At 39.3% G+C, this 22246-nt stretch overlaps 1 protein-coding gene across 1 annotated transcript in view; it reads left to right on the forward strand.

The window, feature by feature from the left end:
* The window catches only part of LOC139130024 (uncharacterized), a 15018-nt gene extending 300 nt beyond the window's left edge, over positions 1–14718 (forward strand). The window contains exons 1-3 of the mRNA XM_070695740.1: positions 1–141; positions 2261–2428; positions 9868–14718. The exon at positions 1–141 is cut by the window's left edge and continues 300 nt beyond it. Coding sequence (XP_070551841.1) covers positions 2288–2428; positions 9868–11109 — 1383 coding nt within the window. The 5' untranslated portion in view covers positions 1–141; positions 2261–2287 and the 3' untranslated portion in view covers positions 11110–14718. The remainder of the gene's footprint in view (positions 142–2260; positions 2429–9867) is intronic.
* Positions 14719–22246: the final 7528 nt, after the last annotated feature.

The raw sequence follows: 22246 nt of genomic DNA on the forward strand, positions 1-22246 counted from the left end.
ATTTAAAGGGAAACAGTTTTGAGTGGAAGCCAACGTTCAGCAGCTGTGGCATTGCATGTATCGTGGCACCCAGGTTTCACTGAGGCGTGCCTTCGTCATCAAAATCGCTTTCGCCGAGTCAAGGGCAATATTAGTCGACAGGTGAGTATTTATCCTAAAAAAGGGGAAAATTGTATAATGTTGTCAACTTGAATTTATGGTAAATATTTTTAAAGACAATTTTTCACTTTAAGATATTGAAACCAGGTTCTAGTTCACCAATTTGATACTTTTTTCAATACAAAAAGAAATCGACCAGTAAGTTTCCCAGTGCGAGTCATGACAAATGTTCAGTTGTGCTTTAGACCAAGGAGACGAATATGAACTCCGCAGACAAGGCGACTATATTGGCATCGCATGGAATTTGTAAGAGACCCTTGTTGTCCGTCACCGACGCTCCGATGAAGCCGAGGCGGTGTTTATTTTTAAACTGGTTGGTTGCCTTGCCGTCGAGCTCGGACACGCCGTCTCTAAAACAAACTATTGAATAAGTTTAGTCTTTGAGAGCTCGCCACTTCTCACAAAGTTAAATTTGTATAGCAGTGCGTTTTGTCGAAAACCAAATTCATGTCAATAATACGGTACAGTATGAGCATAGGGAGTGTGTTAAAACATTTACTTGGTCTAGCTATATCTAGGCTACAGCGGCATTCGTTGGACCAAGGTACGTGGAGGGCCACGGTCTGTCGTATTTTATATCAATCTCTGAGACTTTGTTCGGCTCAGTTATGTGTGTTCCGACCTACTACATACCACGGTTATCGTGTGTGGAACTTGCAGCTATAAGGAAACTTTCTCCTATGGGAATTAAGTCTTTTCCATCGTGGGGCCTCTAAGCTATGTACTCTACCTCCAGTAGGGGCCGTGGATAATTAAAACATGCGCACGGTAAACGAAACTAAGTGCGTTTGGCCTCACCCCCCCCTCCCCTAAACGAAAGTTTGGAAGTGCGAAAATTCAACCAAGCCTCATTCTGTATCTGCATCCAACAATCGGTAATTACGTCGCTATGAAATCACTCATACTCTACCGACCGCCCCCCCCCCCGCATACCACCCTAAAATATAATCAATCTCTGTTCAGCGCCAACTCAACAATGACGCAACCAATAGAATAAAATGAAACTATGTATCCAAAATGATTGTTACGTTATTTTACTCGTGCACTGATCATCACAAGTAAGCTTATGTCAAAAGAATGCTGGTGTAGCGCCAGTGCCGTACTGCTGGCTTGGTACACGCCAAACAATATAGCGATATTTTGCGATACACAAAAACGTGTAGCGAGATGTTGCGATGGGAAAACTTGTAGTGCGATTTTTGCGCACGGTAATCGAAATACAGCCAAACCCCCTCCCCCCTCCCCTAAACACACAAGTTGCGTTTACTGTGCGCATGTTTTATTTATCCACGGCCCCTTAAGTCATTTATAGGAAATGCGTATTTTGTTCCCCGATGTCAACAGTCTTTGAATGATGTCGTGTCGTGTGGTCAAGGTGGCAGTGTCCTAAGGTAGAACGCACCTCAGGGACGGTCGAACTCTCAAACTTTGTACAGTACGGCAGCTTTATTCTATACCACCTATATGGGGGCTTATTTTGCAGCCCTTTGGGTATGTAAAGCCTTCACCGGCTTTTATGAAAATGGGGGAATGTTATTTTCCCATAGAGATAACATGGGTGTTTTCATTCTGGATCTTCAAAGAATCTCAGAATAGTTTAAAGTTTGCCTGTGATGAAAACGTGAACAAAAGTTTCAGTCCCTCTGTTTTTCGAGGCGTAAACTGCCTTAAGGTAGAACGCGCCTCGGGGACAGATAGGCTGGCTCTCAAATTTCTACAATTTTTTTCTGATCTACTACTTGTGGGGGCTCATTTTAAAGCTCTTGGAGGAAGGAAGCCTTTCACTGTCTTATTTTTTCGAAAATCCAAAATTTAATTTCCCCCATTGAGTTTACACAGGAATGGCGGCCATTTTGAATTTCAAATATCGCAAAATGTTCTGGATAATTTGTTTCGCTAGTTCTAAAATTTGCACGGTTACCTCCGATTTTTATTGCCGATTTGGTTAAGAGAACGGTTGAGGGTTTCATTCAGGAAAGTTTGAGCAAAAGTTTAGGTATTTCACTTTCGAGGCGTATACTACCTTAATGCGACGACTGCTCAACAACCTGTTATTCCTGACCCAATACTAATTGCCCGCGCGTCATATCTTTCATCACAGGTGCACACAACAACTCCGAGAGAAAGGATGCTGCATATTGACAAGATACCAAGCCGGATACTCCGTGGGCTGGCCACGCTTAGCCTTCTGACATTGGTCTTGCTATTTGTCGTGTCTCATTTCTTGAGTCGGCCCAAATGGCAGAGGCAGCTACCGGGGAAGATAACGGTAAATATCCCGTCAACGCCATTTCATCAGTTTTCGGCCATTCTAATGATATAAATAATGCTCAAGGGGAAAAAACAGTATTTCTTTTGGTTCAAATTCAATCTTTTTATCTGTATCATCGTCTTATCATAGTCGTCTTAAGACTGAACATCGTTTAGAACACTAACATGGCACGGTTCAAACATGCCACCTCTCGATTCCTTTGTCTTTCGTTTGTTCTGTGAAATTACGTCCACTCACTTTGAATGCGCAAATGTCAACACCGGCCACTTTTCAAGAGAACTACTCTGGCGTTTTATTGTCACGGAGAGTGTACATTGACAAGCGGATACGGTGTACTGCTTACCCTTTCACAAGACACGGTGACGTCTCCGACACCGTTATTACGTGTTGCTCAGTAGAACAACACTTAGGGGATCGCAGTGAAGTGGGTCGGGCCTTTACAACATCGCCGCCTTTCATTCCTCAATTCAACCATATGGCGTGCATATAATGTAGCTCAGGTGTTACATTGGTCTGGCACCTTCAGACAGGTGGCCTGGCAACAAACAAAAAACAGCAAAAAACGTAACACGGATGACATAGGTACTAAATGTGCTACAGAGATTGGCATATATGTATATGTACATGTATATGTATAAAACATTATTGTTCCAAAAATTTGGCAATACCGGAAAGGCTCGAGAAGTCATAAATCCAAATTGCCGCCATTATATTGTTTGAAAATATTAAAATTCGGTACATTCGGGCAGTTTTTATTGTTTTAATAAACTTACATTACACAAAATTACAAAGGAATGATTTGATTGGGGTTTTTTGCCTTCTATGTCGCTTTCTAAAGATCATACGGTACTTATTAACTTAGTTAAACTTACGTCGAGGTGTAGCTTTCTGGTTTATCGCCAGGTCAACATTCCACATTGGATCGCTCATAGGACTAGACCGGAGCGCAAGCCGCGACGGCACCCCATTCTATTCTTTGGAATAGCTACAAAATCTTTGGCGACTCGAAATTTCGTTGGACATGCCTTCCACTTTCTATGTCTGAATTTATCGCGTAAATACCTATTCGTAGAAATGTCATGAGAGCACGGCATGATCGATCGCGACAGATCGGTCCGTGCACGAAAGCGTCACGGCAAAGTGCAGGAAAAAGTTCCGGTTGATGACGTAGAACAGGGGTAATTCAGATTGCTTATCCGTCCTCATCTACGTCACACAGGTGGCGATTCTGGCCAGTTCATATGATAGGGATTAAAATCAATACAGATCGGTATCAGTGAAATGCACGTACAATGCAATCGATAACAGAGGCCAACAAAGGCAATTGTACATCTACAGTATCAATATTTTTGAATGGCGACCCTGAACCTGCGTCATGTTTGACGCTTGATTTGCGCCATGAGTGGCACAGCGCCAGCCATATGGTGTCGAATCGATGCCAAAATCACGGCGTTTTTACTATTCTGAATTCAATATGAATACTCTATCCCGAATTCAATTTTGCAACTAAAATTCTATTCTGAATTCTCTCGAGTTTCTCTATATTCGATTTTAGAGCTCGACTTTCTGTGTCTCTTTCTACTGTACTTTCTACTACTTTACCTGGTACTTCATCATTTTTGAGTTTCACCATTCAACATTGTATTTTTCACAGTACAATATTATCACTCTCCATTTTATTCTGCCAAGTTTCATTTTACAATAACTAACATAACGAATTCCCATATTGCTTTGCGGAATGCCATGTTACACTTGCCATGAAGCTTGAATCTGATGACTGCATTCGCGCGAGAACAACTCAACCTTGGAGAACTGGAATTTTGCAGATTTGCAATTCGTTGTGTTAGAGCGACCTCTATCGGATGTAGGTTGACTTTTCATAACTCCCGACTGAGACTCATATTCGGCTGCAGATCTCATTCATTAGATTTTAAGAACCTTATCAATAAAATGATCTGTCCTTAGAAAATTCACAAAATCGCCTCTTGCTTCCAGAAAAACTCACGAACCGTGGGGTGTTTCTTTGACGACCTCTTCACTTGTTCGTCAGCATACAACAGCCGTTATGCCCGGCCTGTGCCAGGTTCATGCTGGGATCAAAGACAGAAACTTTCATCGTTGAAAGTGACACAGCCATTAAGTCATCAAGTCCGAAAGGTTGTTTTGTTGGCTCTGTCTACACGCCTGAAAAAATAACCCTTTGACCGCTGGTTTTTTTCCCACCAAAATTTGAATGCAATATTTTATCAATTTTTGTGAATTTTTCTGTAATTTTTTTTTCATAATTTTGAACCAAACGGACATCACATTTCATCGGCTACTGTACAGTTTTTTACCAAAATTTTGGCAAAAATCAGAAAAAAAAAATTGACTGTGATATATTTTAAAGTGACAAAAAAGACCTTTGCGCTTAGAAGGGTTGTAATAATGCGCTGTTCTTTGATCTGTTGGAGTATCGTAGCCTCCCACTGTATTATAAAGCCCCTGATCCTGTTGGGTTCCAGCCAAATTTCAACAACCTTCGGCTTCGCCACTCAAGGTGCAAATCAAGGTAACCTCTGGTCGTCCAGGACTGGCACACAAGTCTAAGTGATAGATTAACCCTTTGAATGCCAAAGTCAATTTTTGTCACCTTTGCAAAATATGATGTACACAATTTTTGATTCAGTTCCTCGCAACTTTTTCCAGATTTTTTCCCCAAAATATCAATTAAAAACTAAAACCAATGAAAATTTGTGTCCTTTTGATGTAAAATTATCAAAAACATATCGAAAAAATAATAATAAATCGGTAAAATGCTCCACTAAAATTTTGGCGGGAAAAATTACAGCTTTCAAAGGGTTCAACTATCCCTTTACAGAACTCGCGTTCCATGCAAGTAAAAGTTGACAGAGCAGCACGAAATATTGCAATGCTGCGAACGATTTTCTTAGTACGCATGTTCAGCCTGAGACATTTCTATAACATTCCATCGTCAGTTAGTTTGATTTATTTGTATTTTCGATATTTTATTATGCGGTCTTCAGGTTGTACAATAATCGAGATATACGGGAACCTATGCCATGCATAGTAGCACATCTAGCAAGCGGGAGACCTAATTTTGGATTATCAGACGGTTCTTCATAAATTGACAAGTTTTGACAAGAAAACCAGAAAAAGAAAAGTAAAAACACTTGAACTATGCTTACTATGAGCTACTTAAGCATTCCCATGAGTATCAAATAACTACATCTTTATAAGATATATATCTATATATATATATATATATATATATATATATATATATATATATATATATACATATATTATACATATATATAATTATGATTTTTTTTTTCATTTCTAAGGAATCATGCAGGCTACATCTCAAACACTCCACTTTATTTTAAACAAAATATCCAAAGCTTAAGCATATATGTAAAGCACTGGCCGAATCTGCTCAAGTACTTCTTTTTATTACAAGCGTCACAATCGGTCTGCAAACTAAAGAATTGAAGAATGGACATAGAGATTGACGGACAAACACACAGAAGGACATATTTCACAGAGAAGGAAAAGCGCTAGACTGGACGATCCGTCGCTCGAGGGCGGGGGAGCGTAAAGAGCGCCCTCGAGCGACGGATCATTCAGTCTAGAAAAACACTGACATAAGACGTATAGTATGCCTTCGGCACACAGGAGCCATAAGAGGTAATATAAACAGCTGACAAACGACCCTTATTTTATCCATTTAAAATACGGTGTCGGGTTTGCAACATGCAAACGACAATATGTTAACTTATCACGTCAAATTACAAATTCATATGAACAAAAAAAATTCAAAACGGGGAAGATTTGTTTTGATTCTAAATGAGGTCACACCGCGCACTGACCGTCTACCGAAAATGACAAATAATTGCCACTTTCTATTTGTTGATAAGAAATCTGTGCCAATACGAGAACTCTGGGTCACTTTTGTGGCGGGAAAATTGTAGCAAGTACTAGACTCCTTTTGAGGGTTATGGTATAAACAAGATCTATACGTGTGCAACCTGTCTAATTCAGTGAAAATTGAAAAGTTGAGTGTTCCCCATACAGGTAACACACAGTATAGCCGACTCGTTTAACTTCTAATTTCGATTTACCTGTTTTCTTTAATCCCATACGTTTTAAGATGAACACCCTCTCCACCCGGCGACTTTTGTTTTTGGCGCTTTTTGTTTGCAAGTTTGTTGGAAATCCTGAAAAATGTTTAAAACTTTTTTGTTTCGAAGATCATACAATATGTACATTTATTCATACGGTCACGCTCAATTTATGTTCTATGCCAAGAAAACGTTCATCTAGTGTTGCCTTCCGTTAAGGTAGAATGCGTCCCAGGGCAGATATTCGGACTCTCACGTTCACAATATTTTTTTCATCTACGACTTGTGGACGACTCATTTTGAAACACATGGATCAAATAAATAATAATAATAATAACAATACTTTATTGCATAACAACACACTTCGGGAAGTGCGGTAGAGCAAAACAATGAAACATTACACACATGTTCAGGTAAGACTGCTGCTGGGGATGAATCTGTAGTGTAAGAAATATACCTTAAAAGAGGCTTCTTGTCCTCAAAATTCATGATGTACAGGAATTTCTCTCTGTCACTTAAATATTCAAAGTTCTCAAAATGTGATTTCATACTAGTGAAAAGAGTATTTCTATTATGAACATATTTGTCACACTTAATAATATAATGAAACTCATCTTCTACAGAAGACTTACAAAAAGTACAAAGTCTCTCATTTAACGGGATTCTTGGGACTGACCTTCTGCCAATCTCAATTTGTAAATTATGATCAGAAATACGAAACTTGGTAATCAATTTCCTGCAATTAATATTTGTAATATCCATCAAGTATTCCTCAAACGTACATGAAGTTTTAAATTTTCTGTACGTTCTTAGTTTATTTTTGTCCACACTCTGAGTCCTTACATCATTGTGTAAATCATTAATCCATGAGACACGATATCTTTCTTTCAGTTCTCTGTGAACTGTTTTAACAGTAAAATTAATGTTAGGCCAAAAAAAAAAAAAAAAGCTGTTCAACGGGCGGGATGACTTCAAAGTTGGGTAGGTAGGGCGGATCTTTTTTTTTTTTTTTGATTTTTTTTTTTTTTTTTGGTTTTTCTTGAACAGAACATATAATATAAACACTTTTTGTGTGTTTCATGCTTTTTCTTAGTCACATAACATATACTGGCTATGTTGTTTAGTACGTTCATGATTTTTTCAATTTTTGTTGACATGGGTTGGTTGTCTCAGAACAGCTTCTTTGCCTTCACTTCTACAGTTCAATCTACAGGTGCCGCCAACTTGTAAATTTCATGAATTTCTCAAAATCATCACAAAACCTGTTTTGAAGGCTGATATACTGATTTTTCTTATTTTTGACCCTGACCTAAAACTTGGAGGGGAAAGTGAGAGCTGTTCGTAAGTGCCCTTCCACTGGTATACACTGAAAATGTCCCACTGAATTTTGATGCCCACTGCCCTCCGGTATCTACAGTCTGCCCGCTCCCCACTCCCCACAACAATTCAAGCTCCCCGCTGCCCTCTCCCTACTACTGAAATTCCCCATTGCCAACTAGATGCCCACTATGCAACCCAGATCGCACAAAACCATGCAAGCAGTTAGCAGTATACCTTGAAACATTGTTAAGCACGCCGCTTTCCCCTCCCTCTACGTATTTTCCGGTGCCCACTGTCAAAAATTTTCTCTCCGCCCGCTGAAAGTAATGAAGTTTCTTCCCCGCCTACAGTAAATATCGATATTTTCTCCCCGCCCGCTGATTAGTTTTGAAATCTGCCCGCCCGCTGAAAAACTTTGCACGAACACCTTTTTGCACGAACAGCTTCGTTGGCGGCACCTGAATCTAACGGAGCTAATTTCTGTGTTGGTGTCACCAGCCATATGAGCACGGTGCATTCCAACCAAAACTCGCGACTCAGAAACTGACGGGTCAGCCCCGGGGATGTCCGGGGTGACGTCGTCGAGCGAGGGAGCGAAATTAGACCATTCGTCCTGTGTCCAAGTCAAACAAATGTCACAAGGTTGACTCCTTGTGCATTCTCGACAACGGAAACACAAATCATGTCCGTCCTGCAGTGAGAACTGCTGCTTACAATCACACATTCGATAGGAGAAAGCCATGACGAAAATCGGAACGAGTGATGACTCAAAGAACAATAAAGAATTTTCAAGGAACACTGAAAATACGAACACTAGAAAACATAGAACTGTACAACCACTCGGACGTGAAATAAACGCCAGTGAAACAATACAGTACAGAGTGTCTATGCTATACGGAACACGTGGCGTAATAGTTTATTTTCCACGGCGTATTAACCCTGCCCTTCACCTTGACCAAATGTTTGTGATGCGCTTCCACCTTTACTCTTCAAATCATAGCCTGTATCAATCTCACTCAAGTCAATGTCATCGAAAATGTGAAGGTCATTCATCTTACAGACAGATGTTCACTGAATAACATCTCCGCGTTTCTTCAGATTCATAAAGATTTCGGGAAAAAAAAAAGAAAAATGTGGAGTGGTCCAAATATGGGTCGGTCGGGCCCGTTGAACAGATAATTTTTTTTTCTCGCCTTACAGATATTTGACCAGATAAATCTCCCACTATAATTATCCAGAATATACTGAATATACTCAAACCACTGAGAGTGGTGCTTAGCAGTTGTATATGCAGCACGTCGTAGAATATCATCTGATAAAACCAATCTATGCCAATATTTTATCATATGTAGTATAAAAGTGAACTTGAATGGGGTATCTACCCAATTCACCAACAATACCAGCTCGTGGAGCTTGTTTAGAAACACCAAGAAAATACCTGTAAAAGGAAATACTTACATCATTCATAAAATTCTTCTTGTCATTGATTTCGTTTCCACAAATTTCACATCCATAAGTCATAATGGGTACGATCAAACGATCAAAAAGGTCTAATGCAACTTTGACAGGGAAACCATTATTGTGAGGCATTCCCTTGTATAGGCTAAATAGGGCTTTTGTGGCTTTTAACTTGAGGTTGCGAAAATTGCCCTTAAATTTACCATTAAGCTTTCAAATGTTTATTTTTTCGCAAATCGAAAATTCGGTTTTTACCTTGTAGAGTTACGATAAAGGGATGGCAGCCATTTTGATTTCAAAGTTTGGGTAAATAGTGGGTAATTTGTTTCTCTAGTATCAATGACACTATTTTGATTTCGAAACGAAATGGTTCAAATTTTCTTTTAGAAAATTTTAGTTCAAAGCCTAAGTTATAAATCAAAGGTTAACGACCTTAAAATGCTTGACATAGTCGCAGGACGGGGGCTTGAAACACTTGTCAGCGAACATTCTGACCGATTACCTCCGAGTTTCTCCCGTTTTCTCTTTTTATAGTCCTGCCAGATGATATCACACAAGCACTTCGGATACGATAGAAACGTCTCGGTGGTGTCGTCAGAAGTTGTGTCGTCTGGCCGCGCTGGCGGGAAAGAACCGCTGTGTAATTCAACAGAGTATCCGTCTTGCTTCATACTGGACGTCAACGGGCGGGAAATGCTCGCAGAGGGACTGGCGCTACAGGCCTGTCAAGAAACATATTTGACAATCCACGCCGTCCGAGATGACGGTAGCCACGTAAACTGTGAACCATGGGTCGACATATATGCGAGACTTGTGGGGCCCGATTTGGAGGATTACCCGAAAGCTAAAAGGTTTAATCTCTATTTCAATAGTGTCAAAGTGGCGTATGCAGGGAATGGAAAGTTCCAAGTCAGAGTACCGCCAATCGAAGGAGGGCGGTATCAACTGGAGATTCTGCTGGTCCACAAGAGCGACGCCAGAGAAACGCTTCTACGAACGACGCGCATGTTTCGTTGTCTTGATGCTCCCTTGGTGAACACGCCGGTGTTCTTGATGATCCTAGACACTGGCTTGTGTGAAGAACCTGAGCCGACTCCGCTCTGCACTGTCGGTGACTCGCCCGGCCGCTGGGTGACTGTGCCCAAAACAGGGTGCGACGGAGGGGTGTGCGAGGGCGACATCAACGTCCTCTCAAGCAATCGTCGCGTGTGGGCGCCCTACGACTGCCACTTCAAAATATTCGATTCCGAAAGTTTGATGCAGTGCATCAGCGGAAAGACAACCCTCCTTCTGGGAGATTCATTGACAGAGGAGATGGCGAATGAAATCTTGCAAATACTCTATTACAATTCTAATTATGGTCTCAGGGAGAGGGTAGAGTTGAAAACAAACCACATCTGGCTTGGCGTTCCGCGCCTAACATCCTGGCGCAAAATTGAAAAACACACGAAGGTCGGATTCAGTTTCGTCTTTGGGAGACCACACGGATGTGGATTAGAGTGTTTCACGAGGAAAAATGCAGGAAACCTAACAGCTACCTATAATGTCCCCAGTAAAATAGACTTTCTTATCGTGATCCCTGGCATCCACGATGCAAGCCCGAGGCATGAGCCTTACTTTAATGTTTTTCAAAAATATAGCAACAACTCCCCATATTTTACGAAAAAATGCAATACATCCTTTCCGAGAAGAGCAAAGTGGCATGGCTTAACATTCCGGAGGTCAGCGATCGGGCTCGCTGCGACTTCAACTCGAAACCGAAGCTGGGCGCCATGAACCGGCTGACGGAGAGTTTCGTGGTACGCCACCCGGATCTCCACTACATTGACTACTTCAGCATGTCGGAGGGCTGTCAGTGTGGCGACTTGCACAAGGGTATCCGCTACTTCAGGAGAGAGGCAGACAACTCAACCTACAACGGGTTCCTCTCCAGGATGGCCGTCCACATGGCTCTGAGTCTACTGTGTGAAGACATTAGGTCACCAGAACCCAAGGAGCTGTTGGCTAGGATCTACAGTCACAAGACGTGATCTTACTCCATTTTCAGTCACTTATGAAACTACATGAGAGAGAGAGAGAGAGAGAGAGAGAGAGAGAGAGAGAGAGAGAGAGAGAGAGAGAGAGTCATTGGTTTTTTACGCTGTGTTCAAAAATATCTTTTAGAGGTTTGAAAAACAACGCATGTGTTTATCTCAACTTGCATATTTATTGAGAGCATTGTTTTAAAAATGTTTATTTTTGACAAACCGTGAAAAATGCGAAATTGCATATAGCCGCAGTTTGACTCGGAATTGCAAACGAGAGTTGATATTTTGATGTTTCGTTCTACCGTGCGGTCGTCTGGTTTCAGAAACCGGATAAATCGCCAAGAAACGTTTTACGAATGTTTTTTTTCCTTTTTAGTCAGTATATTGTCTATTCTTAAGCGTAGGTCGCATTTTTGCGATACTTTGAAACATAATTACTGTTTTCACAAGCTGTGGTTAGAGTAAACCACCCTGGCATCCTTTATTTTAAATGACGTAAGTGTGTTTCAAAAACTGTGGGACGAGGTGGCCGCGTGTAATTAACATATTATTTTTGTCTGTGTGTCTTCATAAGAATGTCGTTTGCAAACCATTGGCTTGCACGGAAGCCTTTCTCTTTTCTCATTTTCCTCGTGCTACGTTTCTAACTTCAATGAACTTATGGTCGTAAATAAGAGAGGCGTATATTTGCATGTAGACTTCACGATATAATTGACTTTGGGAATTATGTACCGTTTAATTTTCATGAATTGCCTAGGAGTTGTATTGATAATACTGCCCTGCCACTTGAAGAAAACAAAATCAGTTTTAGGATTCCTACAGAATATTTACTAGCGGAGATTACCAACACCTGTTATTCATTTAGGCCTATAAGGAAATTAGGTATTGTTTTATGTGTACGGTGGCAAGCCACTCTTCAGCTGCATGATGTGTTTCTTATAATCTGTAATCTTGCTATTTTTACCTGATTGTTGGCCAGGTGGAATCAGACTGTCCTATCATCAAAAGCAATGTGCGAGGAGATTTTACGATATTCATGTTTAGGGGCCCTGTTTGATCAAAACGCGTATGTATCAAACGGAACTCTCGCATTTTTTTCCCTCCAAATCCTTCTTCATATTACATATTAAGGAATTAAGTTTGGAATCGACGACAAAATGATGATTAGGAAGTTTCTTAGAGGTGAGATTTTGTTGAACATAGATTTTTTGCAAAATTGGAGCTGCTGACTGGTTGTTGAGCTGTAATTATTTCACAACAAAATCTACACTGTGACGGGATGGGACGGGACATCACTGTATGCATCTTGGTGATTTTCATGAGTGAAAATGGTGTACAGTTGGTGAGAAATATCTCAAAATAATCAAAGTAGAAAAGATAAAGAAAATAGAACGGCAATAGCTTTTTTTTGTCATGCGCTCCTTATTATTTATTGGATTCCACAGCCTCTAACGGTGAAAAATAATACTCAGGAATTTTGGAGGAAACGCGTTCATGTCGTGAAACAAAGTACAGTTTGTCGTTTACACTTCTGTTACATTGTACAACTACTGCCATAGTGGGTTTGCTCCCAATAGTCAGTAAGAAATCAAACTGTACATTCAAGTTAATTTTTGCTGTAGCTGCCTTTTGCGCGCAGATTTTTGAAAGGGATTTGGAGCATTCTTTATTGCGTATATACAATGAATTGAAAATTGTGCAATCCTTTCTGTTTTTGTTTCTGTCTTTCGGTTCATCTTTTTTCTCGCAATTTCTCAAATTTCCCAAGTATAGCATTTTCGCTCGCCAGTTTGCAACAAATACTAAAAACTTTAAGAGCACACCAGGCGAAAAGTTTAATTTCTCCATTTGGGAATAATCAGCTGGCTATCAATATTCTCCACTTTTCAAAACACGCAAGCAAAATAAGGGATTCTCAGTGACCTTTAGAGTATTCTGAACCTGAAAATGCCTTCACATTGCACTTGGAAATTCAGTTATAACGTTCAGGCGACGAGTAGAGGTGTTGATTTTGCGTGTTCGTATAAAAGCTAGGTAATTTTATATCTTCTGTGTCAGAAGCATATATTTGCTTAAGCCGAAAGCTACTATTCCAAAACTTAGTGCTGATTAAGACAGCATAGTGTACCACTGTTTTTTTATTCTTGCTGATTCGTTCGCTGTAAGTTTGTTATAGTGGAAGGGAAAATGATAAGATTGCAAACCGGTTCAAACCAGTTTGTAATGCAGCTAAGTGCCGCGCATGCGCCCGCTTGGCCTACAGGTCCATCGAAGACTATGGCTCATTCTTCTACTTTGGATGTTGTATATTACAATATCTTGTGGTCCTCGTAAAATAAAGATTATCGCTGTTCTCCCGAAAACATGTTGAAATACTAAGTATTCGTTTTCAACGAAGCCTCTCTGTTAGACTGGAAGATCCGTCGCTCGAGGAGCGTAGGGAGCGTCCTCGAGCGACGGATCTTTCAATCTACCTCTCTGTGTGCATCCAACGTCAACTGTCCTTTTTACCAATTTACCTGTTGACCTGTTTACCAGTGATCTTTTGCCCGGACTATTAAAGTAATGTTTATATACTGCATAGTGTAGAAAGTGCGATGTATGGAAAAGATTACTTATCTTGGCCGTAAAATTCAAAGCGAGACATACGAACACAACCCTGTTTTCGAACAGCTATTGTCTCTCCCTATAGAGCTAGACGATTTTGACTGCGTAATGAAATTGTCGGTAAAGCGAACTTTATTATCATTTAGCTCGAACAATATTTATCATATTTGAGTGATAGATTGGTTTTGTGCCTTTTGACTGACACACGACTGGATTAAGGCATGAAGTTAATGATATTGTGCTTGAGTTTCAAGAAGAATACTTAATGTGGCGGCGAATTGTCATGAGTTTTGGCATGTTTTCAACTCATAAATGACAACCCGATTGGAACTAATTTGGGACAATTGGATGGTGAAGTAATGTCGATTTAATCTGCAAATGTAAGCTCATCTGCTTTTCTTTTTTAAGTTACACACTTGTTTTATGAGTAATTTGTAATTATGCAACATTCAGCTTTTTACAAGAGGGCGCAGATGCACCACAAGCGACCGCGCAAGCTACCGCGGGGCGGGGGGGGGGGGGGTCCTGCCGTTGGAGCTTGTGAAAAATAGAGATTAAAATGGTGTTATTTGGTGGCACTTGGGGAGTATTGTTTTCATATCAATTTCGTATAAAAAACTCAAAGGAACAGAGATCAGAGACAGCATTCCAAAACTTATATTCCAGTTCACTGATTTCAAGGAGGAATACATTTTTTTTACATGAAAAAATAGCGAGACATACATTTATTCACCTTTATTATTTATTATTATTTTCCTGCAATAAAAGATGGGTTTGTTGATAACTATGTTTCGTATGCTTCTCATTAATTGAACAGTCCTTAATCATATTTGTCAAGGTGTAAAGTGGATCGGGTACGAATATTAGAATTGCGTGAGAGCTAACACTTTTCGTTTACTCACTTGTGATGTGTTTGCAGAGTGTTCAAACAGTGAGATTACAGGCTATCGAAACACTTCCGTTAGTTCATTTGTCTGTATCGTGTGTAGTGCACGATAGAGGTGACGATGTAAAACGTTGGACTATACTTGTACATGTTTGTGTGACGGTCACGGTGTAAAACGGATGTGTGCTGACGTGTACATGTTTACGAGGACTGTAAAAAAATTTGGAGATGTCGACAACCAAGTTGACTCACTTGTTAACGGACTCTGTATTTAGGGATTATCCCCTTGACACCAGGGGTCGCAATAGATTCGGCCTTGAGTTGGTTACGTGTCAGGGCGATAAGGTGGAGTTCAAAAAACGGTAAGGGGGCTGGAGGAAATCAAGGGGTATTCGAAAATTTTTGGGGTAGTAGAGGTTGGACTCGAATGTTTTGCTCTCCCTATGTCAGGGTACCTGATTTTTTGGGGGGTCTCTTTTTACTTTTTTACATTTTCCTATTCCAAGGTTTAGCAGGTAATTCAATGAAAAAAATGAACATTTTGATGTCATCCAATTGTTCTAATGTTAGTAATGATTAAACAAAGTCTAGAACCATTTGTAACATTTCATGAATTTTATCTCGAGAAAAATCTAATCATGTATGATTTGTCGTAAAAACCAATTCAGGCTAACGTGGCAGAAGCTGAACTGTTGGTGATTTTTTTCAATATCCTATGCAACATATCAAATACAGTTTCTTGCTGTCTCCCTACAGCATGCTGAAACACAACATTCAGTTTGTCGACAAGGCCTGTATACATAAATATGTATTAGGGGATTAGTTTTTTTTAATATGGCAATAAGCCAGGAATTCACAATTTGCATAATCTCTTATGATCGTCATTTTGTGTGCTCTTCAGCAGGTGCCATCGACCAGACTAGAGTTGGATTAACTCAAGTCGGCTTAGACTGATAAATCCAATTTTAAGAACTTGCTTTAGGAATATGACTCTGTAAACTGCTAATACTATAGAAATGTCGGGCGACACGCTGACCATTAACTGAGATTTAATGAGATTTCAATCGCGACTCCTCAACTGCCCCCCCCCCTCCATTGAAGGCGAGGCTTGCCGAGCCCGTTAATTTTGGCTTTCCTCTCGCCCGCGCCCATAAATGAACGTTAATGGTCAGCGCGAAGTCTGTTATTTCCATTATATATTATCAACGAACTCCAAAAAGCGACAAAATTTACGAAAATTTCCCACGCGAACGACAAAGGGGCCCCCAGAGTTTGTCAGTGAGTAGTGCGCGTGCTGTAAAAATTTTGCAAATCCGGAAATTTTTTCAAAAAAAGTGTCTGAACTTGGCCAGCAAGTGTTACATTTTATTTTGTGATTGATTACGATGTTTACGACATTATTCATATTATTCACGGGCACAGAAACAAACCATTATTGCGTGTTTGTGGTCAGTCACATGGTTCAGCTCGATCAATTAAAATGCGACGGACAGTGCACTGTAAGATAATAGGTATTTTTGAACATCTGTGAGCACACGGTCCCTCCACAAAATCGTGGACCGTGGACCGTGGTGAGCAGAACTGCGCAATAAATGTTTATTTTCCTGCGCGCACATCCCTTTCAAGTATACAGGTTTGTGATAGTTTTGGAGAACTTGAAAAATTTTGATCATATAGTGGGGAAAATTTGAAATATTTTGAGGGTATTTAGGGGGGATCTTAAAAAAATAAAATTTCAATCGCGACTCCTCAGCCCCCCCCCCTCGTTATTTTTGAACGCAGCCTTAATGATCCTAATTCCCTGACAAATAGTGCCTGCAATAAACTGTGGTTTACAAGGCAAGCAAGATTTTAGTTCTGTTTGGTAGTGGGGGATGTTTCTGGTCCCTTAACAATGACACGGGGCTGAATAATTGAGGTGACCCTGAAAGAGATCACACACCGACTTTGTTTCAAGCCTTTAGGGAGCGCTCAGTTATTATGGTTGGGGGTGGGCCGGCAAATTCTTCCTGCGCATCAAGCAAAATAAGTGACCCCCCCCTACCCATTGCACCAAAAAATTGATGACCCTCCCCCTTTTAAGATGACAAAAATTTCATCCCCCCCACCCCATTGCTTGAGTAAAGTTGCACACACATACACCTCTGGAGGGGCTATATTCTCAAAAACAAAGATTCTCAGATTTTTTCAAATGACCCTCCTTACAAACTCACAAATGTTAATGTTCAAATTTCCCCTTCTGACTTGCTATAATTTTGAAACTACCCCTTAAAGAGATTGGACAGAAATTACACGTAGATCGCAATATTTTCGCGGAAGCGTGTGTGTAAAATATTTTGATATTTGGATTAAATTGATGATCAGCTGTTGATAATGTTGATTCACTATACATGATAGTGTATGAGAAAACTATTTAATACTTTTTTTAATACAAAACTATATCTATGCATTTATAGATGTTTGATATTTGACATAAATGTACTTACATCTGGTATGTGAACAAGAAAATTGACTTTAGAATTTCACCAAAAATGTTCATCCACTATACATAGGAGTCTATGATAAAATTGTGAACAATTTTTTTTCAAATGAAAAACTTGCTATACATGAACATATAAAGACGTTGAATAATTAACATAATTGTACTTGATTAGAATATGATGGTTAAAGGTGTATATTATGTGTATAAGAAATCTGATTTTGAAATTTCACTGAAAGTGTTCATCCACTATACATGGAAGTCTATGAGGAGACTATAATAATTTTTTTCCAATACAAAAATAGGTAAATCTGTGTATTTATGTACTCCTAATTATTAATATGAATGTATTTGATTAGACTAGGGTGATAACAAATGGATGTGTTTGCCAAAAATTGGATTTTGGAATTTCACCGAAATGTAGATTCACTGTACAAGGGAGTCTATGAGGAAACTATGAATAATTTTTTTCCAATACAAAATTAGGTTAATCTGTGTATTTATGTACTCTTGATTATTAATATTAATGTACTTGATTAGACTAGGGTGGTTACAAATGGATATGTGTGCAGGAAATTGGATTTTAGAATTTCACCTAAAAGAATTATTTAACTTTTCATGGTACTCTTAGTCAACAGGTAACTGTTTAAAACTTGCCATATCTCTCATATGTAAGTAATAGGAATTGTTCATTGCCCTCAGTGAGCTCCATTGACAATAAGACATGCCTCAGAGTTGCCAAGTCAAGATGTTCATGCGATAGATAATTTTACTTTTGTTCAGATTTACAATTAAATGACTTCAGAGCATGAAATCATGCAGCAAATCATTTTTATCTCCCAGAATATTTCTGAACACTGAAACTGCTTTTTGACAGGACAGATGCTTATGAAAATTAAGTGACCCCCCTCTGAGCTGTTTGAAAAATACATGACCCCCCTTTGCAGTTTTCAAATTTGAGGTGACCCCCCCCCCTGGATTTTGCCGGCCCAACCCCGGCTGTAAAAACTGAACGCTCCCTTAATCTCGTTGTTACGTCATGCATGCATCTCGCACGTATCCGGACAACGTAACGTAACAATTGTTTTATACATCGTTATACATCGTTATTTTAGATGCGGTTATAGGATAGGGGCAGAGCTTCTGACATATACCAGACATGAACTGAAAATGCTCACGTGTTTTCATAGATATTGCATTTGTCTGTAAATTTAAACTTTTGCCAATAGTTTTAAAGTTTTTTAAGCTGTGATGATCAAGATCATGGACATTATCATGACAGACCAATGACAACGGCCTTTTTATTTACAAATATGAATTCGGTGGAAAAAATGCTGAATGTCTTTGGCTTCTGGCATTGTATCAGCATTTACATAACAAGTGCAATTGATTGGTACAGTGCTTCACACTGTATAGGCCAAAGTGATATCACCATAAAGTAATGAAAAGCCATATACGCATTCTTTCAGAAAACCATTTTTATTTTTAAGAACTCAAGTAAAAGATAAACAACATGGCTATTTTGATAAATCTTTCAAGGAAATAGATTAAAATGAGCCATTGAGAAGGACATAGTTTAAATAGCAATAGAGAGTTAGTATGAGTAGTACGGAGAAATAATGGAGTGTTTTTGTGTAAGAGTAGTAAGGAGAAATTCCTCTGTATGAAAGTGGCTAACCAGTACTGGTCTTGCAAAGTGCCCTTGCTGAGTAATCCTTAAGTGTAATTGACATCACTGCAGAAATCTTTCAATTTTTTTTCTTTACAGTTGATTGTGAGATCATACCATTCAGTGCAAGGGGTGGTAAGCTGTCAAACTGTGAGCGTTTGGCGAGATTATTGTACCATCTCTCGGACTGAATGGTATGAACTCAATGTCAAGCTGGCGACGTCCTCGAAGCCCGGTGTCTTCAGTGTTTCAAAACGGCTGGAGAAAACATCAGGTTAACGTCAAATCAATGATATTTTGGGTTGGCTGGGCATGAAATAAACTGAACCTCTTTGTCCCACTTTTTCCTCGGGCAGTTCTCAGGCAGCTACGGGTAGTCACGGGCAGTAATTAGTATGACCGCAGTTTTTGATTTAATTCTATTTTACAATGCAATCCAAATTGGTTTGTGGTCACTATAGTATGACTCAAGTACACCACTTTGCATGCAATGGATGTTAGTGTAAATGTGATCAAGGCATGATCCATAGTCTGTTGTTGACTCCTCAATAACTTGTGTGTAGTTGAAGTGCTTTGTCATAAGTTCAGATAGTTGTCTTGTAGATTGTGTTTGCTTTTGTAAGTCAACATTGAAATCACCAATGATCACGGTTGGTAGATTGTACTCAAGTGTATGGATGAGCTGAAGAAGAGCATGTTGTAAGTTTGATGTAGGTGATGATGGTGGATTGTAAACACCAACAATTTGAACTAAACCAAATGTTGTTTTGTGTATTGCAATTAAGAAATCTGTATTAAAACAATGCAGTGTCTGTGGGGTAGCTTCAAGAGTGTTTTCTTTGCTGTACATAACCATACCATGATATGGTCTGGTGTTGTTTTGACGGTTTTATCATCCTGTCTGAAAAGGTTGAAGTTTGCTATTTTGAAGTCATCATTGTGATCGCCGGTTTGTAGTCTTGATTCACTGCAAATTAGTACATCAGCTGAAGTTAAGCTGAAATCACTAGCAACATCTTGAAAATGGCATGAAGAGATCTCACATTTTGATAAGTAATAATGAATCTGTTCGATATAATATATGGTAATGTGAAACAGAGTTGTAGCATGGAATGGGTTCTCATGCGTTGCATCTCTTGTGTAACATCAGTGCTAACTGATATTTGATTTTCTTGTAATGTGGTTATGTTGAGACCTGTAAGTTTAGTCACTCTGCTTAAAGCAACATAGTGTACATAACACTGATTTCTCTTGTTTGCTGTACTGAAGTCCACAACCACATTGTTAAGTGTATCACCTTGACAACGATGTATTGTTTTGGCACTAGCTGGTCTGAGTGGAAATTGTTTTCTCACAACTTCTGCATTTTTGTGTCTTCCCACTTGCTGGTTGTGACACATATTATGACCGCTACTTGCAAATCAAACAGGAGGTTGATGCCAAGGAAAAAGAGTACAATAAGAATGCTGAAGCATTAGATCAAGCAATAGAAGCAGTGCAGAACACAGCTATGGATATGTTTGATAATGTTGCTCCAAATACACAACATCAAGAAAGACAAGACTGTGCACAAGGACCAAGTGACACTATGAACATATTTGCCCCACATAATAGCAGTCATTCACAATATGACATAGGACAAGACATTGGAATTGCTGTGAATAATCCAAATATGGAAGAACTTCATCAACCACGGATGGCTAACAGTGAACTGTACCCCCTTCTACAGACTCTCAACAAGAAGCAAAAACAAATATTTTATCATATAATTCATTGGATTAAAACAAAGAAAGATCCTTTGTATGTGTTTGTAACAGGGGGAGCAGGAGTTGGTAAATCTCTGGTTCTGAAATCACTGTATCAGGTACTTCTGAAACATCTTTCAAGTCTCCCTGGTCAAAATCCCGACAATATATTTTTATTGCTCATGGCACCAACGGGAAAGGCTGCTTACAATATCAAGGGAAACACAATTCACTCAGCTCTGCAAATTCCTGCAAGTCAAGGCTTTCATTACAGACCTTTAACATCAGAAAGACTGAATACTTTGCAAGCAAAGTATAGAAATCTAAAAGTCGTTTTCATTGATGAAATCTCCATGGTTGGTAATGGCATGTTCAATTATATCAACCTTAGACTTCAACAAATCATGGGAAACAATCAACTCTTTGGTGGTGTCAGTATAGTTGCATTTGGTGACTTATATCAATTAAAGCCTGTCTTTGATGGCTGGATATTTAATGATCTTAGGCATGATTACGGACCACTTGCCTTAAATATCTGGAAAGAACTTTTCAAAATGTTCGAATTAACAGATATCATGCGCCAAAAAGATGACTTGGATTTTGCTGAATTACTGAATCGTATTCGTGAAGGAAAACAGACATCACATGACATAAATGTTCTTAAAACTCGGATACTACAAAGGAATAATGAAACCCACTTTATGATGATTCAGTAGTCCATCTATATTGTGAGAACAGACTTGTTGATAACCACAATGTGTTAGTGTATGATAGACTTACAGAAACTAAAACAATTATATCTGCAACTGATACTGTAATTGGAGATGTCTCTGAAACAGTGAAACAAAAAACATTATCCATAGTTGCTATGTTAGGTCCTCAAAAGACAATGGGATTAATATCTCAATTATCTGTTGGAATTAATCAACGAGTTGAACTCTGCATGAATCTGTCTGTTGATGATGGATTAATAAATGGCACCCCAGGGATAATAAAGTTGATTGATGGACCAGACTTGGATCATGTCACAGTTCTATGGATTTTATTTGATGATAGTACAGTTGGCAAAGCAGTGCGACAAGAAAAAAGACATTTATACCAGAGGAGAATTACCAAAACATGGACACCCATTGCACAGATATCACGGCAATTCAGAGTAGGAAGACACAAAAATGCTGAAGTTGTGAGAAAACAATTTCCTATTAGACCAGCCAGTGCAAAGACTGTCCACCGTTGCCAAGGTGATACTCTAAATGATGTGGTTGTTGATTTTAGCACTGCCTCAAACAGAAACCAGTGTCATATACACTATGTTGCTCTGAGCAGAGTCACTAAACTTGCTGGTCTTCACATAACCACATTACAGGAAAATCAAATATCAGTCAGCAGTGATGTCACAGAAGAAATACAACGCATGAGATCACATTCCATGTTACAACTTTGTTTGACTTTTCCGTATGATATACAAAGCAAATTTATTGTTGCTTATCAAAATGTAAG

The sequence above is a fragment of the Ptychodera flava genome, chromosome 3 (genome assembly GCF_041260155.1).
Source record: "Ptychodera flava strain L36383 chromosome 3, AS_Pfla_20210202, whole genome shotgun sequence".
Classification (NCBI taxonomy): domain Eukaryota; kingdom Metazoa; phylum Hemichordata; class Enteropneusta; family Ptychoderidae; genus Ptychodera; species Ptychodera flava.